Here is an 18386-nt window from a genome sequence, read left to right on the forward strand (position 1 = left end):
ACATCTGCGTAACTAGGAGGCTGCTTAATACGCCAGCTGCGGACTTGACAAATAATGTCTGCCATTACAGTATTTTCCTTTTCAGGTCTTTAAGTAGGATATGTTTTTCACAGCAATTTAAAAGAACTAACAGTAACACAATTTTAAAGCTGGGTGCTAAAGCTCATTCATTAAGTATTTATGTGCATTCATTTAGTATTTGTAGTTTTAATGCCTATAACTTGCACCTAAATATTTAATGACTCATAATAGCTTGAGTAATATTCCTCTGGCATGAAACGTCTGCAAAATGAAATACGTGTCTGGGATGAGCCATGTTTACTCAAATTATCAGAATTCTTCAAAAATAAATCTCCTTACTTGCTTTCTAACAACACTGGAATAGAAGTCAGGTTTGAAAAAACTAGCCAGAAGTAGTGTGGATTAAGTTAGAAAGATAAAAGTTAGCAGTAAGCATTCAACAACCAGTGCAATATTATGCATTTCTAATGCACTGCACCAACTTCATAAACCAGACATTCCCTGTTGTTCAATCTTTCCCAAGACTGTTAGTTTAGCTAACCAAGTGGTTAGCGGTCAGCAGGTGATTAACATTTACACGTGAAGTCTTGCTATGAAGATCTACTCTGAACACTTTTTGCTCATGTGCCTCCAAAACAGGGAACTGTAAGGGGCATCTTTAGTTTCAAAATCAAAACATTAAGAAAAGTGACAAATATTAGCTGAAGTATTTCAGCAGTTATTAACAAGATACAGAATTAGAGCAATACATTAAAAATAAAGATCAAAGAGAAACTGCCAACTATCTAAAATAGTCTGGATGACAGTCTTACCTGAATACCATGAGCTCATTGCTGTCCTTGTTTTCTCAGTACTGGTTTTAATTATTTCATTTTTTAAACTCCTTTTTTTAAAAAAAAAGCATTACTATGTTCTTTACAGTGTATTTGACTTGTCTGAGTCTTTCCAAAGCTTAGCTGAGGCAGCTCTCCCTCAGGGAACAAAACCACCACCTCTTTCTGAGCACCATTTATCTCAAAATATGTAACATTTCAGCATTTCTGTGTTGCCCTGTAGGACTACGTGGCTAAACAGGAGATAAACAATAGGAAAGTACTGAACTACTCATTGTAACAAGTACCAATAATGTTTTCTGTGTTGTCATTAGTCACTCCAGTTATTCTGGCTACACATTTTAAGAAACTCCTCCCACAATATTCAATCTCTCCCATGAAAAACAGCGTATCTGAGGGTAGAAAAACAAGGAAGAGTAGGAGGCCTAAGAACAATGAAAGTTGGCAACAGCAACAATTCACTAAATGATGATTTGTGAACTGTTTTCCCCACCATCTTCCTCCCATAAAAACGTAACTCAAAACAGCTGGAAAAATACAAAAAAACCAATAATAAATGCCACCACCTGACCTAGCTCTGTCTTTAGCAAAACTGTATGATGTCAGGCTGTGGCTCCCAGTTGCATGTTTCCTTTCACGAACAGAAGAACAGATACAGTTATGCTGCAATGAACCTATAATAGCTTATTTAAAAATTCAAAATCCACAGGCTATTATCCACAACGCTTAAAAAAGTATACACATTGTTAAAAAACACTTAGTTGTTGAGAAGAAACACACATTAAGTAATTTTTAAAATGAAAAAAACAAAACTAAAGTTGTGCAAAGTCTACTACAGTAACACTGCTGGCTATGAAGATGCTGTCTTTGCTACACGCCCAGCATGGGTAAACTTGGGAGGTGTGTGAACTGCAGCGGGATTCAGCACAAGCAACCCCTTCCCAAAACACATGACTTCAGGATCAGAACAGATTATTCATACCCCACCAAAACAACAAAATCGCAAAGGGACACAAATTCCCAGGGTGCTTATAGTGTAATTCTGACAGAAGCATTCTTCTACTGTTTTCTTTCTACCAAGAGCCAACTCACAAGAACAATTCTTGGAAACATAAACCAGCCTATTACCCTTTACTCTACATCACCAAGTGGTTGGGGTTTTTGTGTTTTGTTTTGCTTTTTTACTGTGAGATTGGATTATCCTTCTTTTTTGCCCCCTAGAAATTAATCATTTCCATTAAGAGATTAATTTGACTCTGGGGAAAAAAAATGAAAAAGTGAATTTGTAGGCTTCTACTCAGATGCAATAAACAAACTGTACATTTTCAAAATAATAACTACTAGTAGAAACCTTTATTAGATAGTCAGAGAACTCTGCCACAGACTGGTAGGTAGCTTGTTTCTTTTTAAAAAGGAGTATTCATGGTGGAATCTGCAAGCGTATTTACGGCCACTAAACCACAATGTCAATGGAAGTGTTACTACTTTTTCACAGACTTCGAAGTTCTGATATCGGAGTCATATTTTGGACAACGTTTCCTTGCTTTACAAAGATCATATTTTTGAAGATTATAGAAAGACTAATCATCCAGGAAACTATACCTAGGTGATGTTAAGGAAACCCAAATAAAGCAAGAATCAAAGTCTTAAGCATAAAACACACATATAAAGCATGGCTCCCTTTTTACAACCATAATATTTTTCTCGGTGAGTAGTATCAGTAACAAAGAATTATTCCTGTCAGGGATGGAATTCTGATAGTCCCACACCTTTTCTCTCCTTAGGTTATCCTACCTTCTAATAAATCAATTATTTGCCTGAAGATCGAAAGAGCTTCTCTATGTAAGGTCTGCTTTAGGCCATGTTATCAATACCACACAATGTCAACTATTTTGACCAAGACAGATACTAAAATCAATTATTGCCAAATGAGAACATGAAAGCTTGAAATTGTGCCTCTTATCTTTTTAAAACGTAGATCTTAAGTGATATTATGAAACACCATACACTAACAGTGGTCCCTAACTGATAATTAACAGATACCCAGAGAAGTAAAATGTCTCAGCGAGCTATACCCAGGTGTTGGTTTTTTTGTCATTCGAGCTTTATACATAGGAGAGTGACAGGTGTAGAAACAAATGGGAAGAAAACATTCAGTTCTGACCTAACAGCGCTTTCAGTTTTGTCTCTTCCACACACACACCCCGACCACCCAAAACATGTGAACTACGTTTTTAACCAGGAATTAGGTAACAACATACCAAAAAAATTTTTGGTGTGTGAGTGCTCAGCCTTTGTGCCACTCGCAGGGAATATGACTCCCATACAGTACTAAGGTTTGCAAGCTTACCGCTATTTTAAACTTGCAGTTGTTACATTTCTTACACTTGTAGGTCTGAGAGAAAATAACATTGCTCCAGGTTAAGCGTGCCTGGGACAAGCTCCCACCGAGAACTCCTGGTATAGTCTAAACAGCATCTCTAGAACATGTAGTACCTCTTTTACCCGGTTCATACATAGCTTTTGATACAACTCTTAAATACCAATTTACTTGTTGTCTTAAGAATGCCTAAAAAGGTGAGTTATTTTCAAAATTAGTATAAAGTTAAAAGAAACTCAAACTAGCTACAATCTATTTAACTCAAGCACAGCACCGCCAGAAGTTTCACACACACTATTTGGTGTTTCATGTTGTTTTTCCTTTCACTCTTTAAGGCAGTGGTTTCCACAGGTCAGTTCAGAGAATATAACGAAGCATGGTCCATGGCAATTCATGTTGCAAATCCATTTTTAATTTGGGGGACTCTACTCCCCAACCATTAGTGGTTTTGTTCAGGGCTCCAGAGTTCAGAGACCGAGTTGACAGGCTCTGTTCTGGCACAGAATACAGCTGGCACATTTTTCATCAGGACCTCGTTCTCAATTATAAGATGGTTCAAACTGTTCTTTTTTTTTTGTTTTGAATTATCCTTTATTCAAAGGTCATCAAGTTGGCAGGAACCTGAAAACAAAAACATAAATTATAGCAGATTTTACTTTGGGTAGTAGCTACTTACATTCCACTGTTTCACAGACTAGCCACCTGTTTAAATGCACATCATTAATGCTCATTCTGTCTCAAAAAAAGGGAAGGACGAATGCAACTATCATTCAGCAGTACAAATATACTTAGAGCTGTAGAAAACCCAGGTATAACCAAACTATTAAACTGCTACGTGGCTTATAATTTTATTATATGGCCGTAGTTCTTGTTAATTTTGATGACATTTAAGATTTAAGTTGCCAGCAAAGCATCCTTAACATGATAAATCTCAGCACCAAACTACACAAGCAGAACCTTCTCACTTGAGTCCCAGCTAGAGAATTCTTGGCGCACAGGTCAGTGATTGATGTAGGCCCTCCAGTATTTTTAAGACTAATTTAAAAAAACGAGGCATAAACACTCGCCTGGGCTTTTCCCATAGGAAACCTGAATGCCTGCTGCAGACATCACTCCCTTTCATGAAGATTAAAGCTAGTTTGCATTACATTAGTTTATATCCCCATTTTCTCCCCATCAGGAATTTGCCTGACAGCAACAGCTCTTGTTTACTCAGGTTATTAAAGAGCCACCACATTCCTGATGACTGTCAATAAATACCCAGTTTGGTCAGATTTGAAGCAAGCATTTCTTGCTTTGCATTTACCATTTACCTGTAGAAGCAAGAATGATCAACTGGGCTAAAGTTCCACCACTAAAATTAAAAATAATATCTATTAAAATAGTTCCCAATCTTATTCAACTGGGTAGGTGTCTAAAGTTCCACCATTAAAATTAAAACTAATATCTATTAAAATAGTTCCCAGTCTTATTCAACTGGGCAGGTGTCTATACTCTATCGAAAGCACATTTAAACTTCTAGTCTTTCTTAGGCAGTCATACTGTTAACAAGCAAATAAGATGTTCCATTTTAAACAGTACCATAAGGCATCTCTCTAGGGAAAGCACTGCTCAGGATTCAAATCATGATCAAAAGAAAAATTTTACAGGATCTTTTATTTTTACCCATTTAGTAAACCAACCTTTGTAACCTAATGTTTGTGTGAAGAAGTTGCTCTTCTTCTATGAGAGCAACTATGCTGCAAGAACCCATATAGTACAACTACACAGCATGCCAGGAAAAAAGAAAATATGCAACAAATTATGGTAGCAGGGGTTTTGGCCTTTTAGTGGTAGGTTTGTTTCATTAATCTTCCCCTCCTTTTTTTCTTTTAAAATCTCCTACACTTATCTTCACTTTACTGTCATATTTTCCGCAGGAGGCCCCGCCAAGATCCTTAAGCCTGCTGCTTTTGCACAAGCTAGGGGCTGAATGCTTTAAACAAGTTTGCATTAAATAGCATTGTTAAGCCTTACTGAATAAAAGCTGTCCTCAGAGGGCAGTTTTCAGGCTTGCCTGGAAGTCGCCACTTTCTTGCAAACTCTTTGCCACTATTTGCTACTATTCCCACATTCTCCAGCCAGGAACACAATTTCCTCTCCTTTGCACTGTCTCAAATACTTTCCAGGGAGCTTCTGCAACCCTCCTTACTCCTTAGATTTCTCTCAGAAGCAGAACTGAACAAGAAAGCACAAAAGGATCTAAAAAGGTCCTTTTGTTTCCCCTTGAAATTCAGTAGTACTTTTGCTCTGGGAACTGCATAAACAAATGTGCAAAGGAAAAGGGAGATTTCAGGAAGACAAAATGGTAACTTAAAAAGGATTTTGCTGATGAAAAAGGTCAGTAAGAATTTATATGGGAACAGAATTTAATAGGGGTTGGAGCAGTCTTATCTTCCTTTGTTATTCATGGAAAATTCTACTTTTGCTTTCAAAGTCTACCAGGACTAAACTATTTTGTTATACATTTTAGAAATACATACAAACAACAGAAAACATGCAGGCCCAAGACTTGACAAAATGGCAGTACAGGAGAGTTAGCTGAAATTGATATTGAATGCTATTGTTTACAGCTTTTTATGTAACTGTAAAATAGCCTTTTTAAAATGGGCAATGAGAAAAATACTGCCACTCAGACAGGTATTTTAGAGCATTCCTTCCACTTCCCCAGTTGCTTTAAATTAGCCTCAAGATAGCCCCAAATCTTTCTTCATTACCACAGAAGCTCTGAGGACTTGTTTGCAAAGGGACAAACAGGAAAGCTGAGGCAAATCAATAAGCATGTGAAATCAATGTATGGGCTGCTCAGAGTAGATTGCTCTTCATACAAAGCGATCAGTTACAGCTTGGTCATCTTGAAGATCTATCAGTTCTGAGCTCTTAACAGCTCATGTTCTTTTTCAACATCTTGCTCTCACCTGTTGTCTGTTGCTTTGGCAGGCAGCACTCAGGTGTTTAAACCAGAGCATTGCATTCATTCTGTTTCCAGCTTGAAATTTATATGAATTTCCTAAGTGAGAAAGGTAGAGAAAAAACTGATAAAGAAACACAAACAATACTACATACTTAAATCCTACCCATATTCAAATAACTTTAAATTAAAACATTATGAAAAGATTTAATAGAAGAGGGTTCATATAACTTCACACTTTGTCTGGCATAGGTGCAACTTAATTATTTGACCTAGTGCGAGAGAAGTTTCAGTTCGCCTGTCTTCCTTTCCAACATTCTAGATTTCAACTAACACCAGTGTCAACTAGGAAAGAACAAAACATTTCTCAGAACCATACAACCAAAAAATGTTTTTCTTCATTGCCATTATTGCAATTTTTTTTACAATATCATTTCGTAATTTTTTAATGAAGTGCAAGATAGCACTGAAATGCACTCTAGAAAGCTGCATTTGAAAGTATTTGAAAATTGTTCCCAAACATACTGATATATTTCAGACTAGTATTTTCAGTGTCTGGTGTTATACAGTGCTTGCTTGGGTTCAGAAAGGCCAAGTATTACAAAAACATTTTAGGTTGCTGTTGCCGAGTTTAAGCTGCCAAGCATTCATAATTTACACCACATATCAGTGGTGCTAGAATAGATGCTCGGAAATAAAATGTACTAAGACTTGAAGTAGACAAAGCAATAGATAATGTTAAGCTTCTTTATCAGAACTTCTAATCATGCTCTTTCTGCACAGTTTGAAGTGCTATGGAAAAGTAACAATTTCTTCACAGTTTAAACCAAAACCAGGGCGCTACGTTGGAGTAACGGAAATCAAGGCTTCCCTGCAAAACAGTCAAGATCTCTTTTTTTTCCTGGTAATAGTGCTACATTTGAACAGATAGTTTGGTTTGGGTTTTGTTTTTCATCTGGAGAGGAGAGGGGACTGGTCAAGCACCTAGTGTTAGCTGAATATTGAACTTCTTTTTTTTAATTGTTACTTACATTTTCACGTATGTGAAAATGCCTCTGAGTGGTCTAAATATAGTTCAAAAGAATGCAGATGAATACTTCCAATAAAAATCACAACTGGAGTTGTCAGAGTTTGGAGAGTTCTTAGAACTTAATGAAGACTCTAAGGATTCTCCATGGACAATTGTTCCCATAGCATTTTAAAGGCAAACATGACATGTTGGAGAGCAGTTGAATAAGTGAATTTCATTTAGTTGCTTATGAGTATCGCATCAAAGCAAATGTTTATTCTGGGAATCACTGCACTCCTGGTGCTAGCATTGCTTACCCTTCTCAGAATCAGTCAGTAAGAAGAGATCTGGATGCTCAGGGTCATCTGCCATCATCACCATCCAGCCCACCACTGACACATTCTTACTCGGCGTGGATTTGAACTGAAAATACAAGCAGAGATGTAAACTAAAGTAAAACAAGAAGCTTCAGCCAGACTGACTGCACTGCACAGAACAAGTATTCAAAAGGGCAGTTCTTCTCAGACACTGTTAAAGACACAGAATAACTTCGAAGGAAGCATAGCACTTTATAAAATTAAGAAAGGTTATGAATTTTATGTGGAATTAGTGAAAACAGAACTTACCACAATGAATGATATTCAAAACAAATTAAAAGGAATATCACAATCCCCCAAAACGTGTCAACAGACATCTAAACTGCACTGTATGAAGAAAATAGCATTCCTCACCACATTATTGCACATGTGTACATATACTACAATTCAAAAAAAGTGCATTAACAAATGCAAAGCTAATCCCTCCGCTATTAACAAACAGAAGAATTAAACTTGTCTGTGCCATAATTATTCAAAGTTAACATCCATTAATTATTATAATAGTCTGTAATTACACATAACATGAGTCCTGTGGACAAGATAACACAACTGTGTAATTAAATATTATGACCTGATGAATGAAATGGATCAAACGAGGGTTTAGATTCAATGAACAAGTGTGCAGAGGATAACATGCTCATTTATCGTCAAGACATTCAAAAATGATGGGCTTTTCCTCTTCAAGGTGTTACTCACACATTGACATATAAAACTTAGGCCTCCTCTAAGCACAATACCTGTCTCCGCTACACTAGCCCCTCTCCTGACAGCTCCTTGGTCCCACTCTCCTCTGCGTTCACCTGCTCAGTATTATTTTCTGCTTCTCAGGCTTCTCCTCTCAGTTCCAGGCTACTTGCCCATTAAATCCAACTCATTTCCAAACCACAACCTTCCTTCTCTCTGGTCTCCTTGCTTATCTATTAGTAGACCCTCACAATTCACCTCTCATTACTTGCTCAGGCAGTCCCATTCATTCCCCAATACCTAATTCATTCAGTTTCTCTCAAGTCTTTAGTTGCCAGATCTCCTCTTCCCACATTCATGGGTCCGACACAGACTTTTTTCATCAATCCTACCCTCTGCAATACTTTACCTCACTTCTCTGCCCAGAAGGTCCAACTCTGGTATATGCTGGTCCTTATCAGATGTGTCTTCCTCCTGTCTTGTGAAATCCCTATTCTAACCTCTTTATTAGCACAGTAATTTTGACCTCTCTTCAATTACATTATTAGAAACGATAAAGCTAAAACAATCTCGGGGACATTTTAAGTCATTAAAATGAATCTGTAGTTCTAGAATACTTTTATTCTTCATACTAATGCCACATAGCAGATTTACAACATTAAGCATCAAATGTCTTTTGTTTCATTTTAGAAATATTGCTTTACCATTACAAATCTAGAACTCTGGTTCAGCAAAAGGAAGTGTTAACTGCTAATAAGTCTGAGGGTATCACAAGCAAAGTAAGAGTTTATAAGAATATTCTCTATATGGGAATATAATTACTTCATAAATAAAATTCCAGTGCAAGTCTAATGTCAGTTATTCTAATCTATGCCATAGACGAACTGGAGACGTTAAATGTCCAGGTAAGTTTATCTGTCTGGGACTTGTGCAACAGGCTACATTTTAAACCTCAGTTTAAAATATATTAGAACTTTAAATGAACACGTTAGACCAATATTTGAAACAAGAAGTATTTTAACCAAGTCCAAAATAATTTGAGAGTCCAGTCTCTCTGTATCTTATAAACTTTTGAATGCATCATCTGTGTACTGTCCAATTTACGTCGCTATAGTTACACTTGCAGGAACCATTCCATCACAAGTTCCTACCAGTCATGTTCAGCTGACATTTGTGTAACGTCAGTGGAAATATAAAAGCTTGGAAACTTTGAAAGGATGCTGGTACAGATAGCTTAAGCATAAAAGTGATGATGACTGTTCTTAGGAAAGACCTGCCTGCCAAATTTCAAAATGGATGCCCTTTTTTTGATATTACTATGGATGAAACTGTGAGAAAAGACCATTCCTCATAAAACCCGAAGAACCACATATACTGAAGTTAAGTAACTCTACTGCCTTTGGGTAGGTGGACAAGTTTGGTAACACCTCGTAAGAAGAGGAAGTAAATTATAAAGCTCTATAAGACAACATTTCATTACAGTGAGGGCTGGATAACGTAACTTCTTTCCAAATAGAAACTAAAATTTCTTTGAAGATTCCAGTCCGTAATGAAAAACATTAAGGAATTTTATCTGAAAGAAGAAATAAAGACAGGGCAAGGGAATAAAATAAGGATATAGCTCAAGATTTCTTAAAAAAAAGTATATATTCTGGACTTCCTATGGACCAACTGAAAACATTGCCTCAAAAAATAAAATGACACAACTTACACTTAAAAGGGACCTGCAAAATGCAAAATTCCAAGCAGTCCTAGAAAGCATTAATAGGTCATTTTCACAGAGGTGGAAATTTGAGTCACAAAGTGGTTTTAATAGGTAAGAGATCAACAATGTACCTCTTGAACCGCACTCATTTCTAGAGTTTCATGAAAATAGCACATTTGCACTTTCCTATCTTAGTTATATGTCATAACAGTAGGTATACAATACGTGAAATTACCATGCAATCCAAACTGCTAGAGCTTGCTTGTTTTTTCATTTTATTCAAAACAATTAGTTAATCATGGTACTTCTCCAAAAAGTAAAAAGCTCCACACAAGGAAAGTGTTTCCTGCCAGCATCAGTCCGTCATCACTTGAAACACATGTCAGTTTTCCATCCCTGTGCACGGCTGGATTTGTATTCCATGTTTACATAGTCCCCCAGGGCAGTTCATTCTCCACTGATGCACAGAGCCTTGCTAACAGCAAGTCTGCTTTGTTAACATGAAGGGAATGAAAGCTTCATTGTAATTTAATGTTCCTGGTTCCTCTTTGCTTTTTTCATACAGGCCACTGGAATGACAGTCTAATTATACACATAGAAAACTACACAGCTCTGGCACTAGGCTTCACATAACTAATTTTTGTTGTTGTTGTTCTGAGCTCAAAGGCATTTATACATAAGTCTTTGAAATCAAAAACTCTGAATTAATCTGTGAACAGACTTTTCACTCCAACCTTTTGGCACCTACAAATCTCCTCCTCCTCATCTCCTGTTGAGATTTTACAGCTTTCTAATATTAAAATCTTTTTCTCAGTGGTTGAATGTACTTCCTAGAATGACAGCATTCTTTATCAGGGTATTTCAGTGAAAGTGCCTGAGCAACAATTACCAAGTTTTCTGGAGTGCCAATAAATGGGACTAATTCTGAATATAACATGCAATGGAAGGCTTGGAATGAACAAACGTTCATGCTCGAGCATGAAGGCTCAAAAAGTCTCTGTTGCTTTTCCAAGTACCTACAAACATGGAAAAATCACTATGCATGCTATGTTGTCAAAGAAATTGGCAAGATTTTTCCAGCCCAATCACTATGAACAGTTTTTTATGGGTGTACTCACATTTTTCAGGGCAAATGCTTCCTTTAAGACTAATTTTAAGTTGGCTATTGTTACTATTGTCCTTTTCTAAAGGTATGCAAGTGCTACAGTTTTATCACAGAAGCTTGTTTGTGGGTACCATTTCAGCATATCAGATAAAATCTTAAGCATTCTACACACATTCGTCTCGGATTCTCCTGTACCACATCTCTGGGCTCTGGAGTTCACGTGCTCGTTACAGACAATTTTCCATTACTCTAGTAACAACTGAAACCTGTTCACTATTTAAAATACAAAGCTCATTATATTTAGTCTTTCTTTGTAGATGCAGCACAAGAAAATTTGTCACAATCAGGTATCTACAGCATCCTCCTCCTTTGGACTAGATTCACATCTAGAATACACACTGGACTGGATGCACTCCTTTGTCTTTGACCATAGGCATGAGAAGAAGAGCTGGCTTGCCCATGTCTAAAAGGGAGGGGACTTCTTGCCCTTTTTGCTGGATTACACTGGGATTTTTATGAGCTAATTTTCCAAAGAGGTTGGCTATTATAAGCCTGGAAGAGCTTTCAGTGTCAGTGCATTCCAAGTCCTCAGTCTCAGCTGCCTGAAGCAATAGCAGCAGCAGAACGGTCAAAAGCATGCCTGTAATCAAGACACATTTACCATGAGAGCTCTAGCCAGGAAACTTTATATAGCAGACTGACTTTTTCATTGCCAGCGTTCCTTTCCATGTCACAGAGCCCTTGAGAAAGGGAGCTGAAAAGACAGATGTTTACATGGCTCCAGAAGATGCGTGGAATATTTTACGTAGGTAAATCTCAAATATATCAACCTTTGAAAAAGAAACCTGCTTCGAAGTAGACAGCATCATCCTTTTTATCCATTTAATCTGGACAGTAACAAAACAAAACCTAGATCTAGCCTCAAATCTCTTTATTTTGCAGAATGGACCTCTTAGAAGTATCACTGGACAGTATTTGTACAGTGAACACATACTCATGCACTAGCTATCTACAGATTGTTGACTATCTACAGTTTATTCTCTCTTGATTAACTTACTTTCTGAAAATGCAACCAAATGTGAATTGAAGCATGACACCTGACAAATCATCGTTACATGCTCCAGAACAAAAACTGAGGCTTTGTACAATAACCCTGTAGTGAAATGGATGGAAATCTCAGCGGTCAATGGCTAGGGCTAAAAGTACAACACAGGCAGACTAGCTGAACAAAGTTACTGACCACCTATTATTAGGCTGTTTAATAAACTGGAGCCTTTTCCCCTAATCCCCCAACCTCAGTCTCCCACAACAGTTACCAGGTTATCATCTTCCACCTTAATTTCAGCATAAAGATTATACTCTGTGTTACAATAACCTTTGGAGCAGAAGTACGTGTGCATTCACTGTGAACTGTTCGTTTAAATAAAAGACAATCCAAACCGTAACTAATAGCTATTCCATTATTTTAATCATGACTGCACCCGGGAAACCAAAACAGAGACCTTAGCTTCATAACACGCTTTGCATCCACAAACAGAATAAAATATGTTCGCTGCCCTAACAAGCTAAAAGCAAGACATCAGCTGTGTACAGACAAATCCAAGGTTGTGCTGGATAGTTCAGTCCAATTCCACAGAGCCAACTGTTAAAAAAAATAAATCTGCTCTAGCAGTCATTGCTATTTACTACCACTCCTCCATCTCCCTTTCCTGGGAATTGCGTTGCTCAAACTCTGCTCGGTATTTGTGAGCCATAATGCTGGCAAGCTTCTGATGGGTAATCCTGCCAGCATTTTGGACTTGAATGTCTCCTAGCCTCTACCTGCAAACTTTGTTATTGGTCTGCTGGCACATCCTTGGACAAGTAAACACAAGAACATAAGGACGTCAGACAGATTTTAGCTTCTTAGGCACTAGTCTCTGTTCACTAGTAGTTTAGTTGTTATAGGTATCACAACACATCAGTAACTTGGGGAACATTAAAAGTCAATTCAATAGGTTCAGAAAGTAATTTTTGAAGGAGCATTCTAAATGGATATGACTGCATTTCAAGACAAAAGCAAAGGCTTTTGCAGTAACAGAGACTCAGGAGGATCAGATACCAGACTTAAATGTTTACATTTATTACCTTTTTACTTCATTTACTTTTCCTACAGAAAGGGCAAGACCATTTAAATGATTAGAATTGTTATTCTGAAGGAAACGTATAAGCAAAATGGACCACATAAAAATTCAATATACTTAATTTCCAAATAATAAATTTACCAGCTATGCAATTTTTCCAAGTTCTCTAAACCTGTATGTTATTTAGATTGTTTTAAAATATTTATACACAATACTGAAAAAGGTTCTGATTGAATAGGTACAAGTATGGTAAAGTCTTCCATCATTCAGTACTTTGACAGACAGCGGACAAGAGAGACTTACAAATGCATATTCTATTCTTAAAAGAAAACAAAATGCAATTTTGGCATAAAGCCTGAAGGCATCACATCAGTAACAGGAGCACAAAGTCTGACATTACAAAAAATTTCTTTTCCATTTCTCAATGTTTCCAGACAAAAGCAGCAACTAACTGTTAGTGACATAATGCCAGCACAAGTTCTCTCTTGGTTCTTTCTTTTTCTTTTGCTTTAATGCTTTGCATTTCTGCTCATAATAGTTTACAAGTCTGCTCTTTCCAACTACCTTTACTTTTAATGAGACAGACTCCTTCCCTAAGGTTTTCACTGATACCAGAGGCAAATGCATCCAAACACATGCTCTTCTCTAAAGACACCCATGAGACAGGATGCTTGGCTAACAGGCCTTTGGTCTGGGCTAGTATTGTCTTAACTGGCAATTAAGTAGGATCAGTTTCGATTTCACCTAAGCAATCAAAGCTAGTAGGGCTGGGGCAGATGGATGATGGCAGAGAAACTATGCAAATATTTCTACAATTAATTAGCTATTATTAAACTACTTTAAGTATTAGAATACTGTTTCCTGATGAATTACTTTCAATAAAAGTGGAAAATACTCAATTTTATGGTAGATTAAGACATTACACACAAACTTTCCACACAGAAAATTCAAATATCCACGAGTCTACTGATCAGAAATCTTAAGCTTCAGATCTCTACCCTCTGAACGTAAGAATGTTAGGATACCAAAAAGAAGCAAGATAGTCCCCTTACAAGGATTCTAGCAGCACATCTCGGTTTGTAAAATTACATGAACTTTATGCAAAGCAAATGTTTTTCAGTGACAGCTGTCATAAAATTAAACTGAAACACTGGCCAAGGCAACTATAAGTAATGGTTCCGAGTAGTGAATGAACTTGGAAAAAGATCCAAGTATCTCAAATTTTACCCAGAATTTACAGAATCTCTGGCGGCATGCTCTTCCATTATAATTAACCAGTGAAAACAGGACTACGCACATCATAACATCCCTGGAACATCTACAGAAAATCCTTTTACTACTTCCCCACATAAGCAAAATATTTTTAGCTTCTTTCAAATAAAGCTGCAGCGAATAAAAGGAAAGCCAGCATCATATGATATGCTAGCTCTCTGCTTAACATATGAAGTGTTTTGTACTCCGTTGTAGTTAACGGATTACAGGATTAAACAGAAAAAGAGAGTAGTCTAATTTTACCACATGTATGAAATCAGTACATGTTTAATGTCATATGTAGTGACTTCTCAGTCTTTCCACATCAATGCTTGTTTGCATTTCAAGTAGCAACAAACTGTTGCAAGACTTGGAGACCATCAAGAGATATGACTTCTACCTTCGAAAAGCAGACAGACTCAATGACATAGTTCCCTTCCTTATAGACCAGCAAATTCAAAGAGACCCATGGCATATGCAAAGCAGATGTTCTTGGTGTAGCATATAAACGTGCATGATATTTCCATTAGGGCATATCCATATGAGGTGACTGACTGGAAGACAGGATAGTGCTGACTAGAAATCATGCAAGTCCTGAACTACTCTCAGTGTTTACATCAGGAAATCACATTTTAATTTTGGCTGATGATACTGGAATATGCCGTTTTACATACATGTTTTCTCTCTGTAGCCTTCAGAGATTTTGCAGCGTAGTAAAAGAGTTGGGTTCCACACAGTGCTACCCAGTATTTTGTCCAAGATGCTACCTAGAGAAAAAAGAGAAAAAAAGCCAAAAGTGCAATGGATAAGTGAAATGTTTCATAATATTGAGCTGTAAAATAGTAGGCATTGTCCTGCAAAAACATGACAGCACTAACGGTCCAGCCAAAGCTGGACAGCCATGTTTCCAAAGCTGCTGTTTCTAGTTATTTGTGTAGGCCTATGAATGCATTAAAAACTTAGAAAGCAGGAAGAACATATCCCTTTCCTGAGAAAAATTTTCTGCATCTTACTCTATACTTTCTGCAGCCCTTATTGAACACTTCATCGAGTTAGAGTACATTTGTCCCTTTTCTTTTCCATTTTGTGTACTGCCATAAGGTATCCCCCATTGTCATGAGTATGTATTTTGATTTATAATCAAGCATTTGCAATACAAATGCTAAGGGTTATTATCTATTGATAAATTGTTAGGATCCACCTGCCGTTCAGGAAGACAAAACATACTCCTCTCTTTTAAAGTTATCAGTAATTGTAAGAAATTTTATGTAGCATTACACTTCTCTTCTACTCCCTAGATTATGGGTATAGCCTTATAAACTGAATAAAACCACCAAACAGAAGAATGCAAACTCTAGCAGTGACCCTAGACCATAATCAGCAAGGCAGAGGAGATCTCAGACACTTGAATTAGTTGCACAACGGCCATTTTATTGTATTTATAACTGGGCAAAGGAAGAAGGTGAGAAAATTAATTAAAAATCTTACTGTAGGTTTTTTGCCTTCTTTCAACAAAGTCTTCCTCCTGAGAACACCTTGAATAGTAACTGCTCCTGGATACAAATGAACAGCCAAATCTTCCGATTCTAGGGAGCTGAAAGGAGCATGTGAAGATTTGTGTGAAAAAATATTTTTCGTAAAGTAGTTTTCCAATCATTACCACAAACTAATGCAAACATCTGTATTTCAATTTAGAAATATCAACTTTTTATTTATTGGACTTCATTGTGGAAAAAGACTTTGGCTGTTACAAGGAATTGCTGTTGTGGAATTTACACTCACAAGCAAAAGTGATCAGGAAAATTAATTAGCCAGGAAGGTAATCCTTAATTAAAATAGCTAAAACTCAAGACACAACTGAAATACAAGAACGATTAATTTTAAAAAGCAAACGTTTTAAGTACATTCATACAGTTGCTGTATGTGTTAAAACCTCTCCTTCAGCCCTTGCAAGAAAGATTGAGTATTTTTTTGTTAGAAACACTGGAATCATTAGCACGTCAAAACCGAAGCATAGCTCAAACATGCACAATCTTTAAAATATCTGAAAGCAAAAAGAGTGGGCAGGAATAAAGAGTAGAAACCCGAACCACAGCTTTAAGGTGTTTTAACGCATCTGGTGCTCTATCATCTACCCTATATGGGATCTAAGAGCAATGGGGCAAAACAAATGCCAGGTACAGGACTATGAAAAGAAAACTTAGCTTTATTAAAATTACAAAGCTGACTGGCTCACAAAACATTTTCAGTTAGAAAAAAATTACAACAGGAATCATGTCAGTAAATGTCAATCAGAGCATATAACTAAATAGCTGAACCCAGCAGCTTTCTAGAAAAGCCAAGAAATTGAACAGCGCCTGAAACTCGTTTCAAAGTAAGCCAGGATTTGCTGTTTCATCCATCCTAACATTCATGAACGTTCAAAGTAAATTGGAAATCTAGCAAACATTTTCATTGCAGCACCTACTGAGGATGATGTTATGGAGACAATTTTGGACATTGATAGACATGAACATGAGTTTAATTCAGCGAGACAACGCTTGCTTCTTAACATGAAAAAAGTTTCATAGTTAACAGCCATCTCTTTCCCAGCTACAGTGCCACACAGCTGGAGGCAGAATTTGTATTTTAATTAATCAGAACAATCAGTTATATTACTCTGTCAGCTTGCAAATAATACTATATATAATAAATTGGGGCCAATTTTTATGCGTTACTCATTTTAGCCATATCTCTGATTTCAGGGAAGAGGGGAAAAGAAATTCAATACAGAACTGCCAGCAAAGAAAACATCTTGAATGCCATCCATTAGCACAAGAAGCAGTTTTGTTGTCCACATGATAACTACCACCACTGCTACACAGCGGCAGACAGTTAAAAAGCTACCTCTGGTAAAACATCTTTAAGCCTTGATATAAAGATCCAATGGTTCAGAATTTGGATTTGCAGACCAGAATGAACAAAAGCCCTTATGGTGATATAGATTTAAGTCATAGAAGAGGAAAGCTTTAAGTCTGAAGAAAAAGGTCTCTACCTTTATTTTGACATGTAAGTTAGAAAGATAACAACAGAAAACACCCACTTAATTATTAAGCCAAACCAAATCACCAACACCAGAGGGAAAGTTTGACACCTCTGTGTGCAGTGGGGATTGTACCTGCTGGCCTTCATGTGGCCTCGATAGCCATTTCGTGACATTCTTGTCCCCGGACCGAGAGAATGGTACAACCTGTTCCTGTTGGATTCCATTATAAATTGTACGTATTACATATACTTTTATTCACACAAACAGCACGACTGCTAAAACAGCATAGTATTTTTTTTGTGAGCATATCACAAAGCCACTTCTTCCACATAAGAAACAGGAGAATTTTGTTTAGAAAAATGCATGCAGGGGTAGATACCATGGTTTTTTATTTCATCAGATGTTCGCTTTGTCAGAACTCATAATACTGAAGTGTTTTGTTGGCACTGAAGAATAATACATTTTGACAGCAAAGTGTGCATTTAGTTCATAGAGATTAAATCAATGTAAAGGAACCATATCAATAAAACTTGTCTTTAAATTCTGACTTTAGACGTTGCTACAAAAAAATGGTTTTAACTTCTATGAGTATGCACACACACAAGCTGTTGGGCTAAAAGGAACCAAAAGCACTATCAAAATATGCCTGACACTGTTTAAAATACTGTTGTATTAAGTAACATTGAAATAAGCTAAGCAATATTTCAATTCTCCAGTTCATATAAGCTTTAAACTTCACCTATAAGCTTCACATTTTAGAGTCCTTAACCTGATCTACTGTTATCCCTAGCCAGGACTTGTGTTCTAGACCTGCCTTCTGAATACTGCTTTGCTTCACTGAACCTTGTTCTTCTGGATCAGATCCCTTAGTTGACTGAATTCCATTTAAGTCAATAGAAGCATAGGCACTTTGTCCTCACCTC

The 18386-nt window shown here is 36.9% G+C and overlaps 1 protein-coding gene across 7 annotated transcripts in view; it reads right to left on the minus strand.

The window, feature by feature from the left end:
• Window positions 1-2192: 2192 nt before the first annotated feature.
• RALGPS2 (Ral GEF with PH domain and SH3 binding motif 2) overlaps window positions 2193-18386 on the minus strand; it is a 128903-nt gene continuing 112709 nt past the window's right edge. For 4 of the 7 annotated variants that reach the window (XM_075156864.1, XM_075156871.1, XM_075156870.1 and 1 more), the window contains 6 exons: window positions 17596-17673; window positions 15927-16032; window positions 15113-15205; window positions 7511-7616; window positions 6192-6283; window positions 3597-3855 (listed from right to left, as the gene is read on the minus strand). In XM_075156864.1, coding sequence (XP_075012965.1) covers window positions 3826-3855; window positions 6192-6283; window positions 7511-7616; window positions 15113-15205; window positions 15927-16032; window positions 17596-17673 — 505 coding nt within the window. In that variant the 3' untranslated portion in view covers window positions 3597-3825. Of the gene's footprint in view, window positions 3856-6191; window positions 6284-7510; window positions 7617-15112; window positions 15206-15926; window positions 16033-17595; window positions 17674-18386 lie in introns of all 7 variants that reach the window. The other 3 variants (XM_075156867.1, XM_075156868.1, XM_075156866.1) reach the window with 2 other exon arrangements.

This window comes from Calonectris borealis, chromosome 8 (genome assembly GCF_964195595.1).
Source record: "Calonectris borealis chromosome 8, bCalBor7.hap1.2, whole genome shotgun sequence".
Classification (NCBI taxonomy): domain Eukaryota; kingdom Metazoa; phylum Chordata; class Aves; order Procellariiformes; family Procellariidae; genus Calonectris; species Calonectris borealis.